This window comes from Cynocephalus volans, chromosome 5 (genome assembly GCF_027409185.1).
Source record: "Cynocephalus volans isolate mCynVol1 chromosome 5, mCynVol1.pri, whole genome shotgun sequence".
Classification (NCBI taxonomy): Eukaryota; Metazoa; Chordata; class Mammalia; order Dermoptera; family Cynocephalidae; genus Cynocephalus; species Cynocephalus volans.
The window spans coordinates 81,105,596-81,128,945 of record NC_084464.1 but is presented as its reverse complement, the minus strand read 5'-3'; the positions used below and the strand labels follow the sequence as shown (position 1 = coordinate 81,128,945).

Below are 23,350 nucleotides of genomic sequence, written 5' to 3'. Positions count from 1 at the left end.
CTGCCTAGTGCCTTGCATATATCTAAGAGATGGTAGATATTCAACAGTTTTTGTTGAATTAATACAAGGATGAATACATGAATGAATGAATGCAGCCCTTGTAAAGAGAAAAACAGCTTTTTCTGCTTTTGTGTGTATGTGTGTGGAAATAAAATGAATATGTTAAGAAAACTGAACTTTAGTGCCGATTCTGTCAGTTGTTTATAGCACAATGTTATAACACCAAGGCCAAGAGTTCAGTTCCCCATACCAGCCAGCTGCCAAAAAAAAAAAAAAAAAGTCAATGAACAAAAAGAATGAGCATATAGAAATGAAAGCAATAGCAAAATATGTCAGCAATGAAAAAGTATCCTGGGACTTCTTAAAAGGGAAGATGGAGAAAGCACAAACATGCATAATCTTGGAAGCCAAGATTCCCTGGCACAGCAGAGCAGCAGTGCATATGAATGTAAGAGAAACAGCAGAGATGGGGCCAGACACACATAACACACAAAGCACAGGGGGGACAAGATAAAAAGCCAAAGAAGGATTTGCGTGTATTGACTTATTTAAGTAACTGATGTAGAATCAAATAATGGGAAGAGTTTGGGTTTGCTATGGGAAATAAATTGCAAATTTGTATGCAATGTAAATATGTTTTATAATATGTGCTAGAACCTTTGAGGATCATAATGTGCAAAATATATGAAAGCACTTTGCAAAATATAAAATTTTATTCCTTTGCAAAGTATAAAATTAATTGGTATTTTGTAGCTAAGCCAACACATTTAGTGAACTTTACTGAGAGTTAACCGTCATTTCAGAGAATCACTTCTCTAATGACAGTGGAGATTATGACATTTATGTTACCAATGCAACATCTGAATCAGTGGAATCCACAGAGATATTTACAAATATTTACATATAAGTAAAGCATCTACCTATTTATTTACTTATTTACATATAAGTAAAGCATCTACCTACTTTATTATGTCTCATGGTATTATAATGCCTTTTGAAATACATAATATGTTATTATAAATTATTTTTCCTTTATTACTCCTTTATGTTACAGTTGGAACAAAGCATTGACTATTTTGAAAGTATGTATTAGGAAGGTTATATTTTTGAGTAAGCCCATTTCAGAATCATTAAGAGAGCATTACAAAATATTAGCTATTAAAAGTGGGTACTGGGTTGATTGGTTGGGAACCCCTGGGATGGAGGTTACCTAAATTAGGTAAATGCAAGTCAGCCTGGCAAAACCAATATTGAAGCCATTTTCTTGAATTCATAACCTGTCTGTCTCTCTGTCCATCTTTCTACCCTCTTCTTCCTGTCATAAATACAAACACACACCCTGTTCTAAAAGTTTCCCTGTAAATAGGAGGTTGACATCTAATGTCCCCATTGAAGATCAGAATACTGATATAACACTCATTTCAGCATACTTCATGTAAATTATGATGTATTCTTGAAAAATAAAGATTTGTTTTAAAATAACTTTTCTAAACCAAAAGCCAGGTTCTTTATAATAGTCTGATAAAAGCCAGTCATAGACTTAAAGACCTAGCATCACAGGGTTTTGACTCTGCCAGTCTGTTGGTTATCTGTTGCTGCATATAAAATGACTCCAAAACTTAGTGGCTTAAAGCAACAATAACATTTATTTTCTCTTCCAGTTTCTGTAAGTCAGAAATTTAGGAGTGACTTAGCTAGATAACGCAGTGTCTCTTATGAGGTTGCAGTCAAGATGTCAACAAAAGCTATAGTCCTCTTAAGACTTGACAGGGTCTGATGGATCGATTTCCAAACTGACTTACAAAGCTGGCAAATTGTTTAAAAGGAGGCCTCAATTCTTTCTCAAATGGGCCTCTTCACATGGCTGCTTGAGTGTCCTCACAACATGGTGGCTGACTTCCTCCAGAACAATTGATCCAAGAGAGAAAGGTAAAAGAAGTAATATCTTTTATGACCTAGCCTCAGAACCATACATCATCACTTCCATAGGATTCTATGGAAATTAGCCATATGCAAGGTGGGAAGGGGCTCTACAAGGACATGAACAACAGAAGGAAAGGATAAACAGTGGTCATCTTAGAAGCTGACTACCATACCATATATGTGCCTTACACAGTCCCAAATTCAGATTTTAATCTTAATCTTTATTATTTTCTCAGGCACATATGAAGTTATCAAAAGAGAGAAGAATATATTGATTATTTTGCTTTGCAAATCAGGGCTGGAAAAACACAACCTTTTCAATAATATTAGAATAAATAATTCACAAGTCATCCAAAATTGAACTAGGACTGTGCTATTAAAAGCTACAGCATCATGCGTGTCAATCCATATCATGATTACTTCATTTGTTCCAAAATGTTCGTTTCTTCAGAAAAGATAATCACAAATCTTATTAAGGCCACTGACAAACCCAGGAAAGACATAGACAGACTCTCTTTCCAAATGCACATTCACAATTTCCTCAAACGGAGGCTGATTCTAAATTGAAAGCAACTTCGTTTTGTTTTTCAAAACGAAGACAGAAAGTAATAAGGTATGATAAGGCTCTGAGCTCTGTAGTTTTTATATTATATGATGTAGTGTTTAAGTCTAATCAGATTTCACAGATTCAGCATATTTGTTTAGTGAGGGAAAAGTGTAATAAACTAGACTGAAAGAAAATGTGCCTTTGATTGATGGTTTAAAAAGAGGAATGCAGTATGTTAAAAAAAAAAAAAAAGACATGTATATTTTATTCTAATAATGACCACTGGTCAAGGGGACACCCATCTTTGTAGCCTTGAGCTACCTCTACTGATTATCCATTTTAATCTCTTAGGAACGACAGATACTTCAAGGACTCCAATAATTCACATCAAGTAGAAAGTGCAGACTATATAATCAGGAGCTTATAAAATGGCTTGGGATAAATGGAGACTTTTTAAAAGTATCCTTTGTACAGTGCCTAAAACATAACAGGTGCCAAATAAGTATTAGTTTCCTCCCATCCCATGCTCAATCCTGTCCCCCCCCCACCCCAGGATTTTAAGAGTGGATTTTAAGGCCATGACTTCATAAAAACATCTAACTAAAATAGTGAGAAAGCACAGTGAAGGCCCCCAGGGTTAGGGGACAGGGTTTTTTTAGTTTCAGTTTTACTCCAGATGGTATTCTAATGTTATTAAGAAGAAGAAGATGGTAGGTAGTAAAATATTTTGTTTCTGCAATGGCTCTGCTCAAGACCTTTACTTAATATGTAGATACGTTTGAAATTTCACATTTATCCCAAATAACCAAGGAGCTACATTTTTGACAAAGAAACATCGTATATATTTACCCTGTACAACATGATGATTTTGAAATATGCATACACTGCAGAATAGCTTAATTGAGTTAATAAACATATGCATTACCTCACATACTTATTTTTTGTGGTGAGAACACTTAAAATCTGCTCTCTTAGAAATTTTCAAAATACATTGTTATTAGCTATAGTCACCATGTTGTACAAGAAATCTCTTGCACTTACTCCTCCTAACTGAAATCTTGTATCCTTCGACCAACATCTCCCTAAGCCCACACCCCTCCCCTGCCCTTGGTAACCACCATTCTACTCTCTGTTTCTACGTGTTTGACTTTTTTAGATTCCACATGTGAGTGAGATCATGCAGTACTTGCTTTCTGTACCTGGCTTATTTCACTTACCACAATGTCCTCCAGGTTGAATAGTGTTCCATTGTGTATATATACCACAATTTCTTTATCCACTCATCTGTTGTTGGACAGTTAGGCTGATTTCATATCCCAGCTATTGTGAATAATGCTCACTGAACATGGAAGTGCTGAAGTTTATAAAAATCCAAAAATGATATCTGTGAGGAAAACTTAATGTGTTAAATAACATAATAATAGGCTTTTAAAATATAGTAATTACCATTAATTTTTTTAAAAGTGCTACACACTTCTTATTTAAAATATTAAATGGTGGAGAAAATACAAAAAAAAAAAACAAAGTAAAATAATGATGCTAAAATTTTGCTACTCAGAGATAACTAAATGATATCTATCATTCTAGATAGCTCTCAATCTAAAAAGATATAGGTATTTAATATTTAACGTACAAAAAGATAGAAATACTTTTACAAAAATGGAATTTTTCTATATTGCCATTCTAATAAAATTAACTACATTTAATTTTACTCAGTATTAACAAAAGAAAAATAAATTGAAATGACTCTCAAGAAATTGCTGAATATCAGGTAAATATTTTCTTACCTCATGAGATATTTATTCTTAAAAGCTCCCTAGAGGTTAAGAAAAAAGATAACCTAAAGTGCTAATTTGGACTCATCATTTACTACACATTTCATCGTTAGACAGAATTTTCGATGTAATGCTATGAAAGATAAAATTATCATAATTCTGATAGTCCACTCATCTTCACTCCCCCACATCCACGCCCCCATACCAAGTTTTGGTAATTAGTTGAATATTTTGCCATTGTCAAGGTTTATAAATTTAGAATTGGTTCTACAGCCACAACTCCCACAGCTTCTTGGACAGATTTTCCATATTTAAATGTATTAAGGTCTTACCCTCCAACTTTCTACCAGAGCTTCTTCCATCCTGAGGTCTCTGTTTTGATTGATCTTTTGGCTGGCTGAGATATCTCATCAGGTAATTGTTTCAAGAAGGGCTCATGGATTCATAGCTCCTGAGGACTTGGCTACTTACTACCTATAACTTTAAAATGTGAAGGACAATTTGGCTAAATATAAAATTCTCGAATCACCCCTTCTTTTGCTTACAACTTTGCTCCATTTTTTTCAGCTATGTGATTAGATGACACCACCCTGATTTTTTGACCATTTTTATGTGGCTTCCTTTTTCTAACCAGATACTCACATGTTTTGTTTTAGCTTTGCTTTGTTTTAATCCTTGAAATTCAAATACTTTTCTTTTTGAGGAATGTCTTAGTCCATGCAGGCTGCTATAACAAAATACGTTAGACGGAGTAACTTATAGACAACAGAAATTTATTTCTTACAATTCTGGAGGCTGGGAAATCCAAGATTAAGGAGCAGAAAAATTCGGTCTGGTGAGGACCCATTCCTCATAGATGGCACCTTCTCAGTGTGTCCTCTAGTACTGAAAGGAGTGACCTGGGTCTCTGGGATCTCTTCTGTGAGGCACTATCCCTTATGAAGTCATCATTTCCCCAAGTTTCCACCTCCTAATACCATCATCTTGGGGTTAGGATTTCAACGTATGAATTTTAGGAGGACACAAACATTCAGACTGTAGCAAGGAATATGTCTTGCCATGGCTAGTTCCATTTTGAGTCATTTCTTGATATCATTTGGACCTCTAAATTCCACTGTGTTTGTTTTAATATATCAGAACAATTTTTCTTCTGTCATAGCATTGAGGAATTTTTCTGATCCATTTGTTCTGTTGTTCTCTTATTTAAGATCACAAATTATATAGCTCTTGGCTCTCCTTTGTATTTCTTCTACATTTATCATCACATCTATGACCAAATTCTTAACTTTGTTCTTTTTCATATCATTTTTTAATGATTTCTAAAGCCCATCAGTATTGGCCTGACTCTATTCATTTGTATTTATGCCATATTTTTACTAATTTAAATAAATAAAATAACAGCATCATCTAAAAAGTCAAATAGATTTCTACCTCCAAGAAGTTGGAATAAATGTACTTTTTCCCTATTGCTTCTGCTAAGTGCAACTAAACACCCTGGACATTGTATACAAAACCAACAGGAGAAGACTTCAAAAGGTAGAGAGAAGGCAGACTAGCTAGAAGCCTCAGGGCCTAAGATATAACGTGATAGTGAGTTTCCTGAGTTTTCTTTATGCCTCGTATATCCTAGACTGAAAAAGCACTTGAGCAAATAATAGCTCTGCCAAGGACACTGTTAAGAGGATGAGAAGAAAAGATACAGGTGGGGTTTGTAAACCACATATTAGACAAAGCAAAGTATCTAGAATATGTAAACAACTCTCAAAACTCAACAGTAAAAAGAAAAAAATCCAATTAAAAAATGAGCAAAAGATAAGAAGGGACATTTTGCCAAATAGGATGTACAGATGGCATATAAGCATATGAAAAGATGATCAACCTTATTATTTATTTGGGAAATGCAAATTAAAACCACAATGAGTTATCATTACACACTGATCAGAATGGCCAAAATAAAAAATAGTGACACCACCAAATGCTGGATAATGCAGAGAAACTGGATCACTCATACATTCCTGGTAGGAATGTGAAATGGTATAGCCCCTCTGTAAAATAGTCTGACAGTTTCTCTAAAAGTTAAACATGCAACTACCATGCAAGCTATTGCATTCCTGGGCATTTTTATCATAGAGAAAGAAAACTTACGTTTACTTAAAAAACTGTACGTGAATGTTCTAGCAGCTTTATTCATAATAGCCAAAAACTAGAAACAACCCAGATGTCCTTCAATGGGTGACTGGTTAAACCATCTGTGATATATCCATATTATGTAATGCTACTCAACAAGAAAAAGGAACAAATTATGAGTACACATAACAATTTGGAATGAATCTCCAGAGAGTTATGCTGAGTGAGAAAAGCCAATTCCAAAAAGTTACAGTGTATTATTTCACTTATATAACATTCTTCTTCTTTTTCTTTTCTTTTTTTTTTTTTTTTTTGGCAGTTGACCAGTACAGGGACCCAAACCTTTGACCTTGGTATTAGCAACACTGCTCCCTAACCAACTGAGCTAACCAGCCAGCCCTTATATAACATTCTTGAAATGAGAAAATTATAGAAATAGAAAACAGATTAGTGGCTGCTGGATGAGGTGAATGGGAGAGAAAGGAGTGGGGGTGACTATAGAAGGACAGCATGAGGGAATCCTCTTGATGATGATCTGTAACTAGACTATCAGTGTCAACATCCTGCTTGATGTTGTAATAGTTTTGCAAATATTATCATTGGGGAAACTGAGTAAAGGGTACACAGGATCTCTCATCATTTTTTCTTTATTGAGATAAAATTCATGTAACATAATATTCAACATTTTAATCGTTTCAAGTAAACATTTCAGTGGTTTTTGGTATATTCACAATATTGTGCAACCCTCATCACTGTCTAAATTCCAAAAATGTTTCATCGCCCCTAAAAGAAACCCCATAACCATAAAGCAGCCACTCCCCATGAGCCTTCACCTTCTGCTTTTGCAGAAGCCTGAAGGTCAGGCTGAGACAAGAGTTTGGTCTTTCTCAGGCCCTTCCTGAGCAGTCCTATGGCCCTGGGCATGCAGGTGGCCTTATAGACAGGAATATGTCAGAGCTTTTGAATGTGCTTGTTCCCCAAAGCATCTCATCCCCCAGCCCTTCCTCCCAAGCTTTTGGGTTATTGTCTGCCCAGCTGTTATCCATTGCCTCCCTCACACAGTAGCAATTAATACGTTTGCCTGTGTGTTTTCAGCTGACACTCCGCAGTTAGCCACTTTAACATCAGGAGACTTTCTTGTTAGGAAAAATAAGGGGAAGCCTTTTGAATTGGTATTCCGGGGCGTCAAGAGACAGGTCAAAACCAATAGTTAAAATTCTGTGGATGAGGTTCATTTGGCTCCCTTAGGTACTGGTACTGGGAATAACGGCTGTTTTTCTCAAGGCTACCACTGAGTTGGGGAGTGGGGGATAAGAGCAGGGTAAGTTTAAAATGCCACAAAGTTCACTGTTCTTACCAAGATTCATCTGGTTGTTCTCAATTAAGCATTCCCCTAGTTGCTGCAAGCTTTTGGTTAGTTTCCAGAGTTCTGAAAAAGTCAATTCTGACACTTTTCACCGCTTTTTGTTGCTTTCTGGAGGGACAGATTTTTGAGTTTCTTACTCCTCCATTTTCGTTGATGCCACTCCATTTCTTAGAACTGCATTCGAATCTACAATTATCTCAAAATAAAAAGGGTAATTTTTTTAAAAGCCAAATTACATTAAAATGTTCTGACACAGCATTTTTCCATCTCACACCCCTCCACTGTGCAGTCCACTCACCAAAAACAGTGCTTTTAACTCAGCTGTTTCTTCTGGTGTTTACTCTTTTCCATATATTTAAATAATATACATTTTTGAGTTATCAGTTTCATATATCATTTATTGACTTTCTATTATTGCAGATAAAGATTTGTTCTTACAATACCATCCCCTCTGCCTTCTCCCAATCCTCCTGATATAGTGATATTATAACTATTATTAAATCAATATTCAGTGTTCATATTACATATTCATAGCTGATCTTTTTGCTCTATGTTTCCTTTCTGTTTTCCCAGAGTTAATGTTTTCTTTGACTTTTTTTTTTTTTTTTTTTTTGGCTTAGTTTTCTTTGTACTTATTGCTAGCTTTTCCCAAATTTCCATTGCAATTTACAGCATAATTCTCCATACCTGGTAACTTATCAGTTCCAATTTTCAAAGACCTCTTTCTCTTTCTCTCTGGACTGCTTTTCTCTAGGCCTTTTGAACAGCTGTCACTAAAATCCTCCCTTTGCTATCATTCTTAGAACTTCCTTGGCTTTTCTCCTGGGTTGGATCCCCTGATCCCTTCTCTCTCTGGGTTTACCCTCTTGTTCTGTGGAGCACATCCTCCAGTAGTTTTGTCAGTTTAAAAAACTTAGTAAAAAAAAAAAAAGAAATATATATAATATATATTTGTTTATATATATATATTTGTTATTAGACCTTAAGAAAGCTGGGAAATAAAAGATTTTTTTAATTGGTAGAATATCAGAGGACTTGGTGATACAAGCATTCCATATACTTATCTCTCAAGACAAAACCAATCTTAACTATGTGTCTTTTACACCTGGTGAGCCTGTCTCCCTGAGAGACCCCTTCACTATCTTCCTGGAGATTTCCCTAATTTTTTTTAGTGTCCCATTTCTTCCTCTTTTTAGGTTTATTTTCTCATTTGAGGTAAACACACTCCAAGAATGAACGTCTGGGAGAAATTTTTTGAGACTTTGTGTGTTTGAAAATGTCTTTAGCCACCGTGATGCTTGACTGGTAGTATGAATTCCGTTCTAGACATGCTGTCCTCCTGGCTAGCTGTTCCGTGAGTACGACAGGCATCCTTCTTCCTTTGGCCTTCTCTTTTGCAGTGTGCTGCATGGCTAACTCTCTCACCTCTTCAGGTCTTTGCTCACATATTATATCTTCAGTGACCTGCCTATATGATATTGCAAACCCTGCACTCCCATCTCTTTTCCTGCTTCATTTTATTTCCATAGCACTTATTACCAGCTGGCATACTATGTAGTCCCCTTCATTTTAGTTTTTTCTGTCTTCCCTCACTATATGGTAAGCTCCTCGGGGCCGGAAACTTTATGTTTTGTTCACTGATATATCCCACAACCTAGAATAATACCTGACACAGAGTAGGCTATAATATCTATTTGTTGAATGAATGAACGAGAGTTTTTATCTTTATAATATGCCAAAGAGGAAGGTAATGACTTTCTTGTTATGATAAATAAGAATGGATTTGTTTGATATAAAATTAAGAATTTGCTGGTCATGCCACTTGAACACCTGTAACTAGCACCCCTACCATGCATGCAGGCATATAAACACACCCCACACCTTTGCAGGAAATCCATACACACTCTAGTGTAACTGTTATTTTGAGTCTTTTTATTTTGCATACTTCATGATGAAATAAATGGTTCGGCTTTTAGCGCTTGACTTTCCTATTGCAGGACAGAAAACTTAATGTTGAAATGGCCTGTGTCACCACCATGTCTATTTTTTTTAACTAAAATCAGATGAAAGTGTAATTATTTTAAATACACTTATTAGTGGGGGTAAGGTTTGGATGATATTTGTTTTTCCAAGGAATTGACTATAGCCTTAATGGCTTCAATCCCAAGCCAAAAGAGGTAGGAATCTTTTGAAATCAGTTTTATATAGGGCTGCTAGATTCAGCAAAGAAAAATACAAAATGTCCAGTTAAACTTTAATTTCAGACAAACAAAAAATAATTTTTTACTGTAAGTATGTTCCATTAGGCATCCTGAATTTCATCAAGCAACTCTACATTTAAATAGCCAAGTGTTCCATCAATGAAATAACTTGGTTAGGTTTTTTTGTGAATGTGAAGGATTAATATTAAAATGCCACAAAGGGAGGAGACTAGAAATTCATTTTTATTGCTTGATGACATAATGCAGCAACCTATTTTATGCTGGTTAAAGTCTGTTTAGTAAGAGTGTGAGTAATGAGATGCTGGCCTAGGAGCAGAAGGGAGACATCTGTCATTGTGCTTCTTGCCTCAGATTTCCCCAACCCTTATTATGCACAGGAGCACAGAGATCACATCATAGGAACATGGATTCAAATGCATTTCCTGTGGCACAAAGTAGTCAAATCAAATCACAGGGAGCACTTGAAACCTTTGTATTTACTCATCCCAGACCTGTCCATGAATATCTTAGGTAACTCAGGCTGTTATAATGAAATCCCATAGACTGACTGGCTTAAACAACAGAAATTTATTTCTCACAGCTCTGAGGGCTGGGATGTCCAGATCAGAGTGCTAGCAGATTTGGTTCCGAATGAGGGCTCTCCTCCTGGTTCGCCGATGAATGCTTTCTTGCTATATCTTCGCATGACAAAACGAAAAAGGAAGATTATCTCTCTCATGTCTCTTCCTATAAGAGCACTAATCCCATTCATGAGGACTCTACCTTCATGACCTAATTACCTTCCAAAGGCCCCCACCTCCAAATGCAAACACATTGGGGGTTAGGGCTTTAACATATACATTTTCGGTGGACACAAACATTCAGCTCATAGCAATGGAGATTTGAATAAAACTTTAAGTGTATATCCAAAGAGATATTGGATGTTAGGAAATATCATTTCTGACAGTTGAGCGAATTATGGGCAGACACCCTAGACACCCTCCCCATGTCAGAAGAGGTGGCTTCATTGAAATCCGGGCATAACTCACCAACAGGCAGGTTTTATATTAGGGAAGTAATAAAACTAATATGATTCCACCTTTCAGAGTTGTTTATCACTTGGAGTTTCAGTTTTGGTGATTTCACTGTAGTAAATTAGCCAACTGAGAATCCAAAGATTATAACTGCATCCAGACAGTTCATTCATCATGCTTAGCATTTGGATTTCAACAGAATTTTCCTGCACATTTGCCAAAATGCCACTGAAATAATCACAGAAAGCTACCTGTTTTGTTCACCTAATGCCTTAAATATCATCAATGGCTCTGAATTTAGGTTTATTGGAATATCTTAATAATCCATCAATCTCTTTATCTGAAAGTTTTATATAACTACTTTCTTAGTTTATAAATAATTATTGATTATAATTTTGCACCGAACAATGAACTTTAGTAGTTTGATGTGTACTTACCCAAGAAAGCAATACAAAATGGTGGTACAAATTATCGGGGTATGATAATGTAACAGTGACAAAGGTTTCTAATATTATCAAATATTTATCAAGTTGTACGGTCGATATAAAGTTCAAATTATGTTACCCACACCTTTACACCCTCAGTGCTATTTTGAAAGTTGTCAATTTATTCAATCAGATCATCCAATTTGGGGAAAGCATAATTTAAAAATATAAGGGGTAAAACTACAAAAATGTGATAACTGGCATCCAAAAAATTCAATTGCATAAAATTCAGGCTTGCATTATTGGAAGGTGAATAAAATTTCTATGCCAAAACTGCACAGCTAGTTATCTGGGAACTCCAGGTGGGAATGTGGGATCTCAATCTGTTCCAATGTCAGCTGTGGTTTGTCACCAGTTGGTTACTTAGTCAGTTTGTACTACCTGGTCTCCAGGTATGCCGTATCTGGCTGGGCAGTAAAATTCCAGAAATTTTAGGCAACTGATACTTTTTTAGTCTCACATGTCCAGAAGTATTGGACCTAAATACACTGGATACAGGGACCTACCCTTTGTCTCCCTAGGTTTGGACACAGAGCTGCTTGCCCTTTCTGTACCAATTTCTCTCTCTTTTTTTTTTTTTTAAACATGTCCATTGAAATAATCAACGCAAATGTCATATCCTTTTTAGAGATAATTCTAACTTTGGATTTTCTTTTTCATTTTCTATTCTTTGTGAAATACTTGGACATAATGACAGTGGTCACAGGAGCTTCCTCCACAGACAGTTCTTGGTCTCCACCTGCTACAGCCTCTACCTCCCTATCAGAAACTCCACCTTTCTTTGCTGCATCGAGCATCTTCTCTTTGACTGATCAAAGCACCAGAGACATAATGTCCATTGACCAGACAATACTAGTCCCAGGGCTCACCATCCCCACCAAAGACTATTCTGCCATCAGCCAGTTGGCTCCGGAAATTTCACATTCGCCTGGATCTTCAGATGACAGCAGGTTGCGTACAGGCAGCCAAGATATGGTCAGAGACCTGGATGGAATGGATCTGTCTAACTCTCCTGCCTCGTCTGAGATACCAGGACTCAGAGGATACATTTCTACCTCAGATAGATTCTTGGAGAATACCACTCCCGTCCCAGCTTTACAGTACATCACCACTAGCACTATGACCATTGCCACCAAGGGCCACGAGCTGGTGGTGTTCTTCAGTCTGCGTGTTGCTAACGTGCCCTTCTCCAACAACCTGTTCAACAAGAGCACCCCGGAGTACCAGACTCTGGAGCAACGGTTCACACAGCTGGTGAGTGGGCGCTGCTTACACTCCTCCCTTCTCTGCATGTTTCTTCTTTCCTTGTTGCTGTTTTACAACATAACCATTGGCTGTCTTGAGCAATGCAGAGTAGAAGAGGCAAGTCTCTGAGCCAGCGGCTGCTAAAGGCTTTCTGCTAGAGTTTTGAAATGGATTCAGATCCAGTCAGGGAAACGAATTCTGTAGTGGACACATAGGGAAGAGACTGCCACCCAGCCACATGGGAACAAATTTATGTTTAAAATCTTCTCGTTATAGTTCTGCCTAACAGCTTATCGAGAAACAATACACAACCACTCAAGTACCGAACTTGGAATCTAAAAACAGTATGAGCGGTCTTTTCCTAAATTGTAGCCATCTGACGGACAGACACAAAGCTACAATGATTCAGCACAGGTGAGGCTGAGAGTTTAGGTAGAAGGGCTCCTTTTTTACTTCCCCTTAAGTTCTTGTAAAACCGAACAATGATTAAATAACTTGTCATTCCTGACTCCTAACAAAACACATGAGACGATGACCATGATGACATATATCTTTGACGATAAAACACCTCCAAACTCACGTGCTTATTTTGTTTCTACATGTACAATAAGAAATACATATACAATAAGAAATGTTGAACTATGTGATACTTCTACGTAGTCATGACCAATTTTTCAAAAATTGTACTATGCATATCAAACAGATTGCAGAATTTCTGACAATAACAGAAAAAAAATTATGTGCTTAATATAAGTTAAATTATTACTCAAGTTAAAATCTACATAAAACCCAATTTCTCAAACGAACATTTGCTTTAAAGTAAGGCTTTTTCTGTGCCACCCACCCCCGTAATGAAGTGGGTAGATATGGGATAATCTCAGAGAACATAGTTCCAGTGAACCTAGCCCAGGTGTTTAATTAATTGGGTTTCATTCTAAACTGCCATAATGACAAGATCAAGAATACAGTGACTTTTTTTTTTTAAATTTATTTTGTCAATATACATTGTGGCTGATTATTGCTCCCCATCACCAAAACGTCCCTCCCTTCTCCATCTCCCCTCCCCCCCAACAATGTCTTTTCTGTTTGCTTGTCGTATCAACTTCAAGTAATTGTGGTTGTTATATCTTCTTCCCCCCCCCGTTTTTTTTTTTTGTGTGTGTGTGTGTGTGTGTGAATTTATATATTAATTTTTAGCTCCCACCAATAAGTGAGAACACGTGGTATTTCTCTTTCTATGCCTGACTTGTTTCACTTAATATAATTCTCTCAAGGTCCATCCATGTTGTTGCAAATGGCAGTATTTCATTCATTTTTATAGCTGAGTAGTATTCCATTGTGTAGATGTACCACATTTTCCGTATCCACTCATCTGATGATGGACATTTGGGCTGGTTCCAACTCTTGGCTATTGTAAAGAGTGCTGCGATAAACATTGGGGAACAGGTATACCTTTGACTTGATGATTTCCATTCCTCTGGGTATATTCCCAACAGTGGGATAGCTGGGTCGTATGGTAGATCTATCTGCAATTGTTTGAGGAACCTCCATACCATTTTCCATACAGGCTGCACCATTTTTCAGTCCCACCAACAATGTATGAGAGTTCCTTTTTCTCCGCAACCTCGCCAGCATTTATCGTTCAGAGTCTTTTGGATTTTAGCCATCCTAACTGGGGTTAGATGGTATCTCAATGTGGTTTTGATTTGCAATTCCCGGATACTGAGTGATGTTGAGCATTTTTTCATATGTCTGTTGGCCATTTGTATATCTTCCTTAGAGAAATGCCTACTTAGCTCTTTTGCCCATTTTTTAATTGGGTTGCTTGTTTTCTTCTTGTACAGTTGTTTGAGTTCCTTATATATTCTGGATATTAATCCTTTGTCAGATATATATTTTGCAAATATTTTCTCCCACTCTGTTGGTTGTCTTTTAACTCTGTTAATTGTTTCTTTTGCTGTGCAGAAGCTTTTTAGTTTGATATAATCCCATTTGTTTATTTTTCCTTTGGTTGCCCGTGCTTTTGGGGTTGTATTCATGAAGTCTGTGCCCAGTCCTATTTCCTGAAGTGTTTCTCCTATGTTTTCTTTAAGAAGTTTTATTGTTTCAGGGTGTATATTTAAATCCTTAATCCATTTTGAGTTGATTGTAGTATTCGATGAGAGGTATGGATCTAGTTTCATTCTCCTGCATATGGATATCCAGTTATCCCAGCACCATTTGCTGAAGAGGCAGTCCCTTCCCCAGTGAGTAGGCTTGGTGCCTTTGTCAAAGATCAGATGGCAGTAAGTGTGTGGGTTGATTTCTGGATTCTCTATTCTATTCCATTGGTCAGTGTGTCTGTTTTTATGCCAGTACCATACTGTTTTGGTTATTATAGCTTTGTAGTATAGCTTAAAGTCAGGTAGTGTTATGCCTCCAGCTTTATTTTTTTTGCTCAGCCTTCCTTTGGCTATGCTTGGTCTTTTATTGTTCCATATAAATGACTGGATAGTTTTTTCCATTTCTGAGAAAAATGTCTTTGGAATTTTGATGGGGATTGCATTGAATTTGTATATCACTTTGGGTAGTATGGACATTTTCACTATGTTTATTCTTCCAATCCAAGAGCATGGGATATCTTTCCATCTTCTTGTATCCTCTCTAATTTCTCTCAGCAGTGGTTTGTAGTTCTCATTATAGAGATTTTTCACATCCTTGGTTAACTCAATTCCTAAGTATTTTATTCTTTTGGTGGCTATTGTAAATGGGCAGGCTTTCTTGATTTCTCTTTCTGCATGTTCACTATTGGAGAAAAGAAATGCTGATTTTTGTGTGTTGATTTTGTATCCTGCTACTGTGCTGAAATCATTTATCAATTCCAAGAGTTTTTTTGTAGAGGTTTTACGCTGTTCGATATATAGGATCATGTCATCTGCAAACAGGGACAGTTTGACTTCATCTTTTCCAATCTGGATGCCCTTTATTTCCTTCTCTTCTCTGATTGCTCTGGCTAGTACTTCCAACACTATGTTGAATAGGAGTGGTGAGAGTGGGCATCCTTGTCTAGTTCCTGTTCTTAAAGGAAAAGCTTTCAGCTTTTGCCCATTCAGGATGATACTGGCAGTGGGTTTGGCATATATGGCTTTAATTATGTTGAGATACTTTCCCTCTATACCTAACTTATAGAGGGTCTTTGTCATGAATGAGTGCTGAACTTTATCAAATGCTTTTTCAGCATCTATAGAGATGATCATATGGTCCTTGTGTTTGAGTTTATTAATATGGTGTATCACATTTATTGATTTGCGTATGTTGAACCAACCTTGCATCCCTGGGATGAATCCCACTTGATCGTGATGAATAATTTTTCGTATGTGTTGCTGTATTCTGTTTGCTAGTATTTTAGTGAGGATTTTTGCATCTATATTCATCAAGGATATCGGCCTGTAGTTTTCTTTTTTGGTTATATCTTTACCTGGTTTTGGTATCAGGATGATGTTTGCTTCATAGAATGAGTTTGGGAGATTTGCGTCCGTTTCAATCTTTCGGAATAGTTTGTAAAGAATCGGTGTCAATTCCTTTTTGAATGTTTGGTAAAATTCTGCTGTGAATCCATCTGGTCCTGGCCTTTTCTTTGTTGGGAGCCTTCTGATAACAGCTTCAATCTCCTTTATTGTTATTGGTCTGTTCAAATTTTCTACGTCTTCATGGTTCAGTTTTGAGAGCTTGTGTGTGTCCAAAAATTTATCCATTTCCTCCAGATTTTCAAATTTGTTGGCGTATAGTTGTTTATAGTAGTCTCGAATGATTCCTTGTATTTCAGATGAATCAGTTGTAATATCGCCTTTTTCATTGCTAATTTTTGTTATTTGAGTCTTCTCTCTTCTTTTTTTTGTTAGCCATGCTAATGGTTTGTCAATTTTATTTATCTTTTCAAAAAACCAACTTTTTGATTCGTTGATCTTTTGAATTGTTTTTTGGTTTTCAATTTCATTCAGTTCTGCTCTGATCTTAATGATTTCTTTCCGTCTGCTAACTTTAGGTTTGGATTGTTCTTGTTTTTCTAGTTCTTTAAGGTGAAGTGTTAGGTTGCTCACTTGCCATCTTTCCATTCTTCTGAAGTGAGCGTTTAATGCAATAAATTTCCCCCTCAATGCTGCTTTTGCAGTATCCCACAGGTTTTGGTATGATGTATCATTGTTTTCATTAGTTTCAATAAATTTTTTGATTTCCTGCTTGATTTCTTCTTGGACCCATATGTCATTAAGTAGAATGCTGTTTAATTTCCATGTGTTTGTATAGTTTCCAGAGTTTGGTTTGTTATTAATTTCTAGTTTTAATCCATTGTGGTCTGAGAAGATACATGGGATAATTCCAATTTTTTTGAATTTATTGAGACTTGATTTGTGACCTAATATGTGATCTATCCTGGAGAATGATCCATGTGCTGCTGAGAAGAATGAATATTCTGAGGTTGTTGGGTGGAATGTTCTGTAGATATCTGCCAATTCCAATTGGTCTAGAGTATTGTTTAGATCTTGTGTTTCTCTACTGATTCTTTGCCTAGATGATCTGTCTAATATTGACAGTGGGGTGTTCAGGTGCTCTGCTATTATGGTATTAGTGTCTATTTCCTTCTTTAGGTCTAATAGCGTTTGTTTTATAAATCTGGCTGCTCCAAAATTGGGTGCGTATATATTTATGATTGTTATGTCCTCTTGATGGATCAGTCCTTTTATCATTAAGTAGTGTCCCTCATTGTCTCTTTTTATGGTTTTTAGTTTAAAGTCTATTTTGTCAGATATAAGAATAGCTACTCCAGCTCGTTTTTCTTTTCTGTTTGCATGGTAAATCTTTTTCCATCCTTTCACTCTTAGTCTGTGTGAATCTTTATGGGTGAGGTGGGTTTCTTGAAGGCAGCATATAGTTGGGTCCTCCTTTTTGATCCAGTCAGCCAGTCTGTGTCTTTTGATTGGGGAACTTAAGCCTTTTACATTAAGAGTTGTTATTGAAAGGTGTTGATTTATTCCTAGCATTTTATTGGTTGTTTGGTTGTCTTAGGTGTCTTTCGTTCCTTGCTTTCTGATTTACTGTTTGGTTTCTGTGTTTATTGGTTCCTTAGGTTGTAGTCAGCATTTTTGTTTGCTTGTTTTCTCTTCATGAATGCCATTTTTATTATACTAGTGGGTTTTGATTTTTCTTGGGTTTTTTATGGCAGTGGTAGTTATTTTTTAGGAACCAAACCCAGTAGTCCCTTGAGGATTTCTTGTAAGGGTGGTCGTGTGGTAGTGAACTCCCACAGTTTTTGTTTGTCTGAGAAATATACTATTTACCCTTCATTTTGGAAGGATAGCCTTGCAGGGTAGAGTATTCTTGGCTGGCAATCTTTGTCTTTTAGTATTTTGAAAATATCATCCCATTCCTTTCTAGCTTTTAGGGTTTGTGATGAGAAGTCTGATGGTAGCCTGATTGGGGCTCCCTTATAGGTGATTTGACGCTTCTCTCTTGCAGCTTTTAAGATTCTCTCTTTGTCTCTGAGTTTTGCCAATTTGACTATGACGTTTCTTGGAGAAGGCCTTTTTGGGTTGAATACGTTTGGAGATCGTTGAGCTTCCTGGATCTGAAGATCTGTGACTTTTCTTATACCTGGGAAGTTTTCTGCCACTATTTTGTTGAATATGTTTTCAATGGAATCTCCATTTTCCTCCCCTTCTGGAATACCCATGACTCGGATATTTGAGCGCTTAAGGTTGTCTGATATCTCTCTCAGATTTTCTTCCATGTCCTTGATTCTTTTTTCTTTCTTTTTGTCTGCTTGTGTTATTTCAAACAGCCCATCTTCAAGTTCAGAGGTTCTCTCTTCAACTTCGACAAGCCTGCTGGTTAAACTCTCCGTTGTGTTTTTTATTTTGCTGAATAACTTCTTCAGTTCAGCAAGTTCTGCTACATTTTTTTTCAGGACATTGATTTCCTTTTACATTTCCTCTTTCAGATCCTGTATACTTTTCCTCATTTCATCATGATGTCTAGCTGAGTTTTCTTGTATCTCATTCAGTTTCCTTAGAATTATCACTCGAAATTCCTTGTCAGTTATTTCAAGGGCTTCTTGTTCTATAGGATCTAGAGTTTGAGATTTATTAACTTTTGGTGGTGTACTTTCTTGATTTTTTGTATTTCTGGTATCTTTTTTTTGGTGTTTATTCATTGTGGCGGGGGGTTTCACAGACCACCAGTTTGAGACTAATGACTAACTAGGATGTTGCTGTGGCTGCCAATTTCGTATGGCTCCCTCCGTGACTGCTCAGTTGGCCTCTAGTGCCTTGTGTGTGTAGTTGCCTCGGGTCTTGGGCTTCTCCGGGGAGCCACCTTTCTGGTCAGCTTGTACTCTGCTGGGCTGGTGGGTCACGTACCACAGGGTGTGTGATCTCTGTTGAGCTTTCACTTCCTGTGCAGGACTTCTCCCTGTTCTGTGTGCTCTGTCCCAGGCTGTTGGATCGTGCAGTGGCGACCCCACCGGGTGTGTGGTTTCTGTCGAGTCTCCGCCTCCCTGGCCGCACGTCTCCCCACCCTGTGCGCACTGTGCTGGGCTGGGGCGTGTCTTCTGCACCCCTCGTCTATCAGCTGGGCCTTCAAGACCCTGCTCGCCACTGCCTTGCCCAGGAAGTCTACCAGGTTTCTGGTAGGCCCAGACGACCGGTCACTCTGGGTGCCTTTGTAGCACTGTGTAGATCTTTCTGGGGGCTTGTTCACCTTTGTATCCCCCCGGCATAGACCGAATCTAGCGCCCACCTGCAGCCAGCTCTCTGGCAAGTCAAGCGGACCTGGGAAGTCTCCTACCACACTATTCTCAACCAGAAATTGGTTAGGCTTTTTTTCCAAACTGGTGGCCGCAGAGATGGTATCTGCCTCCCAGTAACAGGAAGTTTACCGGGGGCCTGAGTCCAGGGTGTGTTGGAGTGACAGTCGGCCCGCCCATACTTCCTTGCCCTCCCGACACTGGCCGGGAACGCCCCATGCCCCCAGCCCCACCAGAGAACCGCAGAGGGAGTGGGAGGGGAGTCCGGCTCGCAGGCTCCGGAAAGCCCCACGCCGGGCCAAGCAAGTGGGAAGGCTCAGTGACAGCTGAGCCGGGTGTAGCTGCCAGCACCTGGGAAAATGGAGGCAGCCCCGGGGCAATGAGTGAACCAGTGATGCAGGCGGGAGCCGGGTGGGCGTCAGCCCCCCGAACAGAGCTGGGCCAGGGGTCACTCACAGTGCTGTGCCAGGTCGGGTGCTCACTCTCTGCCTCTGGTTTGTCGCCTTCCCTGTTCTCGGCCGCTGCCGCCTCAGGCTGTTCAGTCGCGGCGCAGCTCGGGCGCTCCCAGGAATCTTCTTTAATGCCGGCCTGAAACCTCGAATCCTGAATAGGGCAGCTGGCCGCCTTCAGCGTGGCCCCGGCCTCCGGTATCCTGTCTGCATCCACAGCAGCCCTGGCGCCATGTTCCCTGTTTCGAGACTCGCTTTTGCAGCTAAGAAACAGTTCTTTTCCTGCTCCACACTTCAAAGCTGTTGCCTGTAAATGAGGCAGCCTCTCCTGCCGGGGGCAAAGTGGCGGTCACCCCCCACGACCAGCCAGCAGCTGCGGTCCTCCCTTAAGAGATGGCAAGAGGAAGGTCCACAAGTTTCCCAGCTGCCTGAGGCCCAGTGGCCGCCTTTTCCACCTCAGCTACTCCACGCCAACCGCCACAGCCACCGCCATCTTGAAAACCCAAGAATACAGTGACTTTAATTAGACACACTCTTATATCTCCACAGTGCCCTCCAGGGACCCACATTTCCTCCCTCTTGTAGCTCTGGCAACCGTGAGGGTGTTTCCTCATTCACATGGTCAAAGCTGGGTCATTAGTACACCCCTACTTCCACTTGTGAGAAGGGGAAAGGGAAGAAGCTGAGGGAAAGAAATTTCCTTTTAAGCAAGAGATACCAAAGTTGTCCACATCTTCTACTCATTTCTGTTGGTAGGAAGTAGTCACAAAGCCACACTGGGCTGCAAGGAAGCTGGAAAGTGTGGTCTGTAACTAGGTGTCCTCTTTCCCATGAGGAAGAAACTGGATTTGGGAGAAGGGGCAACTAGCCATCTGCACATTACGTGAAGACAGGAAATCCCTACCAGAAGTCAAAGCAATGCTAAGACACAAAGAATGAGTCCAGTCAAAGTAAGTAGAAGAAATCAAGAGAGTAGATTGAAAAAGAAGTTCCAAACACTGTGTAAATTTTCATTTTATTTTCACAATAACCTTGTGAGGGAGGTACCAGCATGTGGGTCAGAGTCAGAGTCAAAATCGGGGTGAGGAGCAGATAGGAGCAAAGAACAAGCAGGTATGGGCCAACCTGGGAGACTGCAGCTTGCCTCGTTGTGCTCTCTGGGCTTGTACGTGTGCAGTTCATGAACAGGGGTGGGGGAGGCTCACTTGCAGGGCCAGGGACAAGGCAGACATCACTGAATTTCAAACATTTTTGACAAATGATCTCAAAGATGGCTGTGGCTCACAAGAGGCAGGTGTGCAAGCCAAAAGCACAATGCCCTGGGTACTTTTTAGATGATTATAGTTTTGAAAGGGGTCCCCCGGGAACCACTTTTTGTTCTCCCTCAATTCAGATAAGGACACTGAGGTACAATACAGTGGTTATGTGGCTTGATGAAGGTCACACAGCTGGTTAGGGACAGTTCCAAGACCGGCGCCCAAGTCTTGCTACTATTTCTACTGCATCATATTTGTGTTGACCATGGAACATTTACTGCATAGACAAACATGCTGATGTTTAAGCTGTTGTTTATTTCAAGAGTTCATTTCAAATTGGTTGCTTTCAAATTTACACAGGCTAAGTCAATCTGCTCCTAGGCTCAGTTTGGAACATGTTTTTATGTACCTGGATTTTTTTTTTTTTTTTTTTTAGTAACTGACCCTAGCATTCCAGCTTTGCTGATAGCATTGACCCGGATTTTTAAAAATCATCTTTTCTCACAATTCATCATGAAGAAAATCACTGTCCATCCATCTCAATACACAGATAGAAAGGTGGAAATATAGAACATAATCACCACAAGTAAACCATTAAATAGTGGTGTTCTGGTCTCACATTAAATCCAAAAACAAAAATAAAAGTAATAAAAAGGAACTAAAATGTATGCCTCAGATACTGAAAAAAATGAGTATAAATGGAATTAGCAGCAGCTGAGCACTTAGAACACAGTTCAGAAAAAACCATCTTTTATTTTGCAGCTGGTTCCATATCTACGCTCCAATCTTACAGGATTTAAGCAACTTGAAATACTTAACTTCAGAAACGGGAGTGTGATCGTGAATAGCAAAATGAAGTTTGCTAAGTCAGTGCCGTATAACCTCACCGAGGCTGTGCATGAGGTCTTGGAGGATTTTCGTTCCACCGCAGCCCAACAACTTGATCTAGAAATAGACCACAACTCTCTCGACATTGAACCAGGTAAAAGCAAGCCCGGCAAGTTGTGGGATTTTTGTTGTTGTCGTTGATTTTATTTCGTTTTGTTTTTAAGTATGTAGTTCAACCTTCGGGCCACAAAAATCAAAGTAAAATCACAATTGATAAAATAGCCTCTCTTTTTTTGAAAGATACAGATCACAGTATTAGAAAAGTCCTAAGACATACAGGTTAAAATTTTTTCTGCATCGAAAAGCAAAGAATGAGCACACCTCTTGCTTCACACAACCTGTGTGTTTTAATTTTTCCTCAGAACAAAACTTTCACTGTGCTTAAGAGATTTTTTGTTTTGTAATGTTATCCACAGCCAAGCTAATCTACATTCTGTTAGAAGTCACAAGCACTTTCTCAGTGAACTGCAACAACCTGGGGGGGTTCCTACGGAAGAACCTTTCCAATCAGTTAACTATTAGAATAGCCTATGCATAACAGAATTCAGGCTGAAACTGCGACAGCATCCTGAGGAAAGAAAAATAATGATTAGATCGAAATTCAAACTTTGAGAAGGTCACTTCACCATCATCCAAAAAAAGAAGAAAATAATTTCCCTTCCCAATCATAAACCCTAGGTCAGCTCCCACGTGCAGATTAAAACAAAGAAGAGCTAGACATGGAGAAAACTCTTAAAGGCGTGGGGCTTTGCCCAAAGCTACATGATAGAAAGCAAACATTTGTTTTATAATAAGACACAGTGTGTATACCATTGTAACTAGCTATCCCCAAGTTAGGAACTGTTTTCACCATTAGTTTCAAAATTCTGTTTTCTAACCAACTGAAGGAAGTTTTTTTAATTCCCTGATGCACTAGGGAGGAGGGCTCCAGACCTGCTGCCAAAGCAACCTTCCAGCCAGGTTCAAAGAGTGGCTTCCTAATTGGCTATGAATTAGTGAAGTGAATCTTTAACACTCTCTCTGGCTCTCTATAGACAAACGAGCAGGCACAGGGAAAAAGCCTTGGGCAAAATGCAAACCAAAAGGCTCAGTGGGAGACATTTATCTTTGACAAAGCAGGGCTTTGAGCAACTTGAAGAAAATTGCCTGTGCCTTGGTAAACAGGATCATTAAAAAGACAGAACGCCCTTAGGCACTGAGCCTGGGAGTACTTACCTCTGAACAGAAGCAGTTAAGTAAGCCCTCTGGACCCCCCAAGAAATCAAAGACCTCCTAA

The 23,350-nt window shown here is 38.7% G+C and overlaps 1 protein-coding gene across 1 annotated transcript in view; it reads left to right on the top strand.

Moving 5' to 3' along the window:
* The window catches only part of IMPG1 (interphotoreceptor matrix proteoglycan 1), a 126,913-nt gene that overhangs the window by 79,316 nt on the left and 24,247 nt on the right, over window positions 1-23,350 (top strand). The window contains 2 exon segments of the mRNA XM_063098170.1: window positions 12,180-12,712; window positions 21,949-22,168. Of these exon segments, the coding sequence (XP_062954240.1) occupies window positions 12,180-12,712; window positions 21,949-22,168 (753 nt within the window).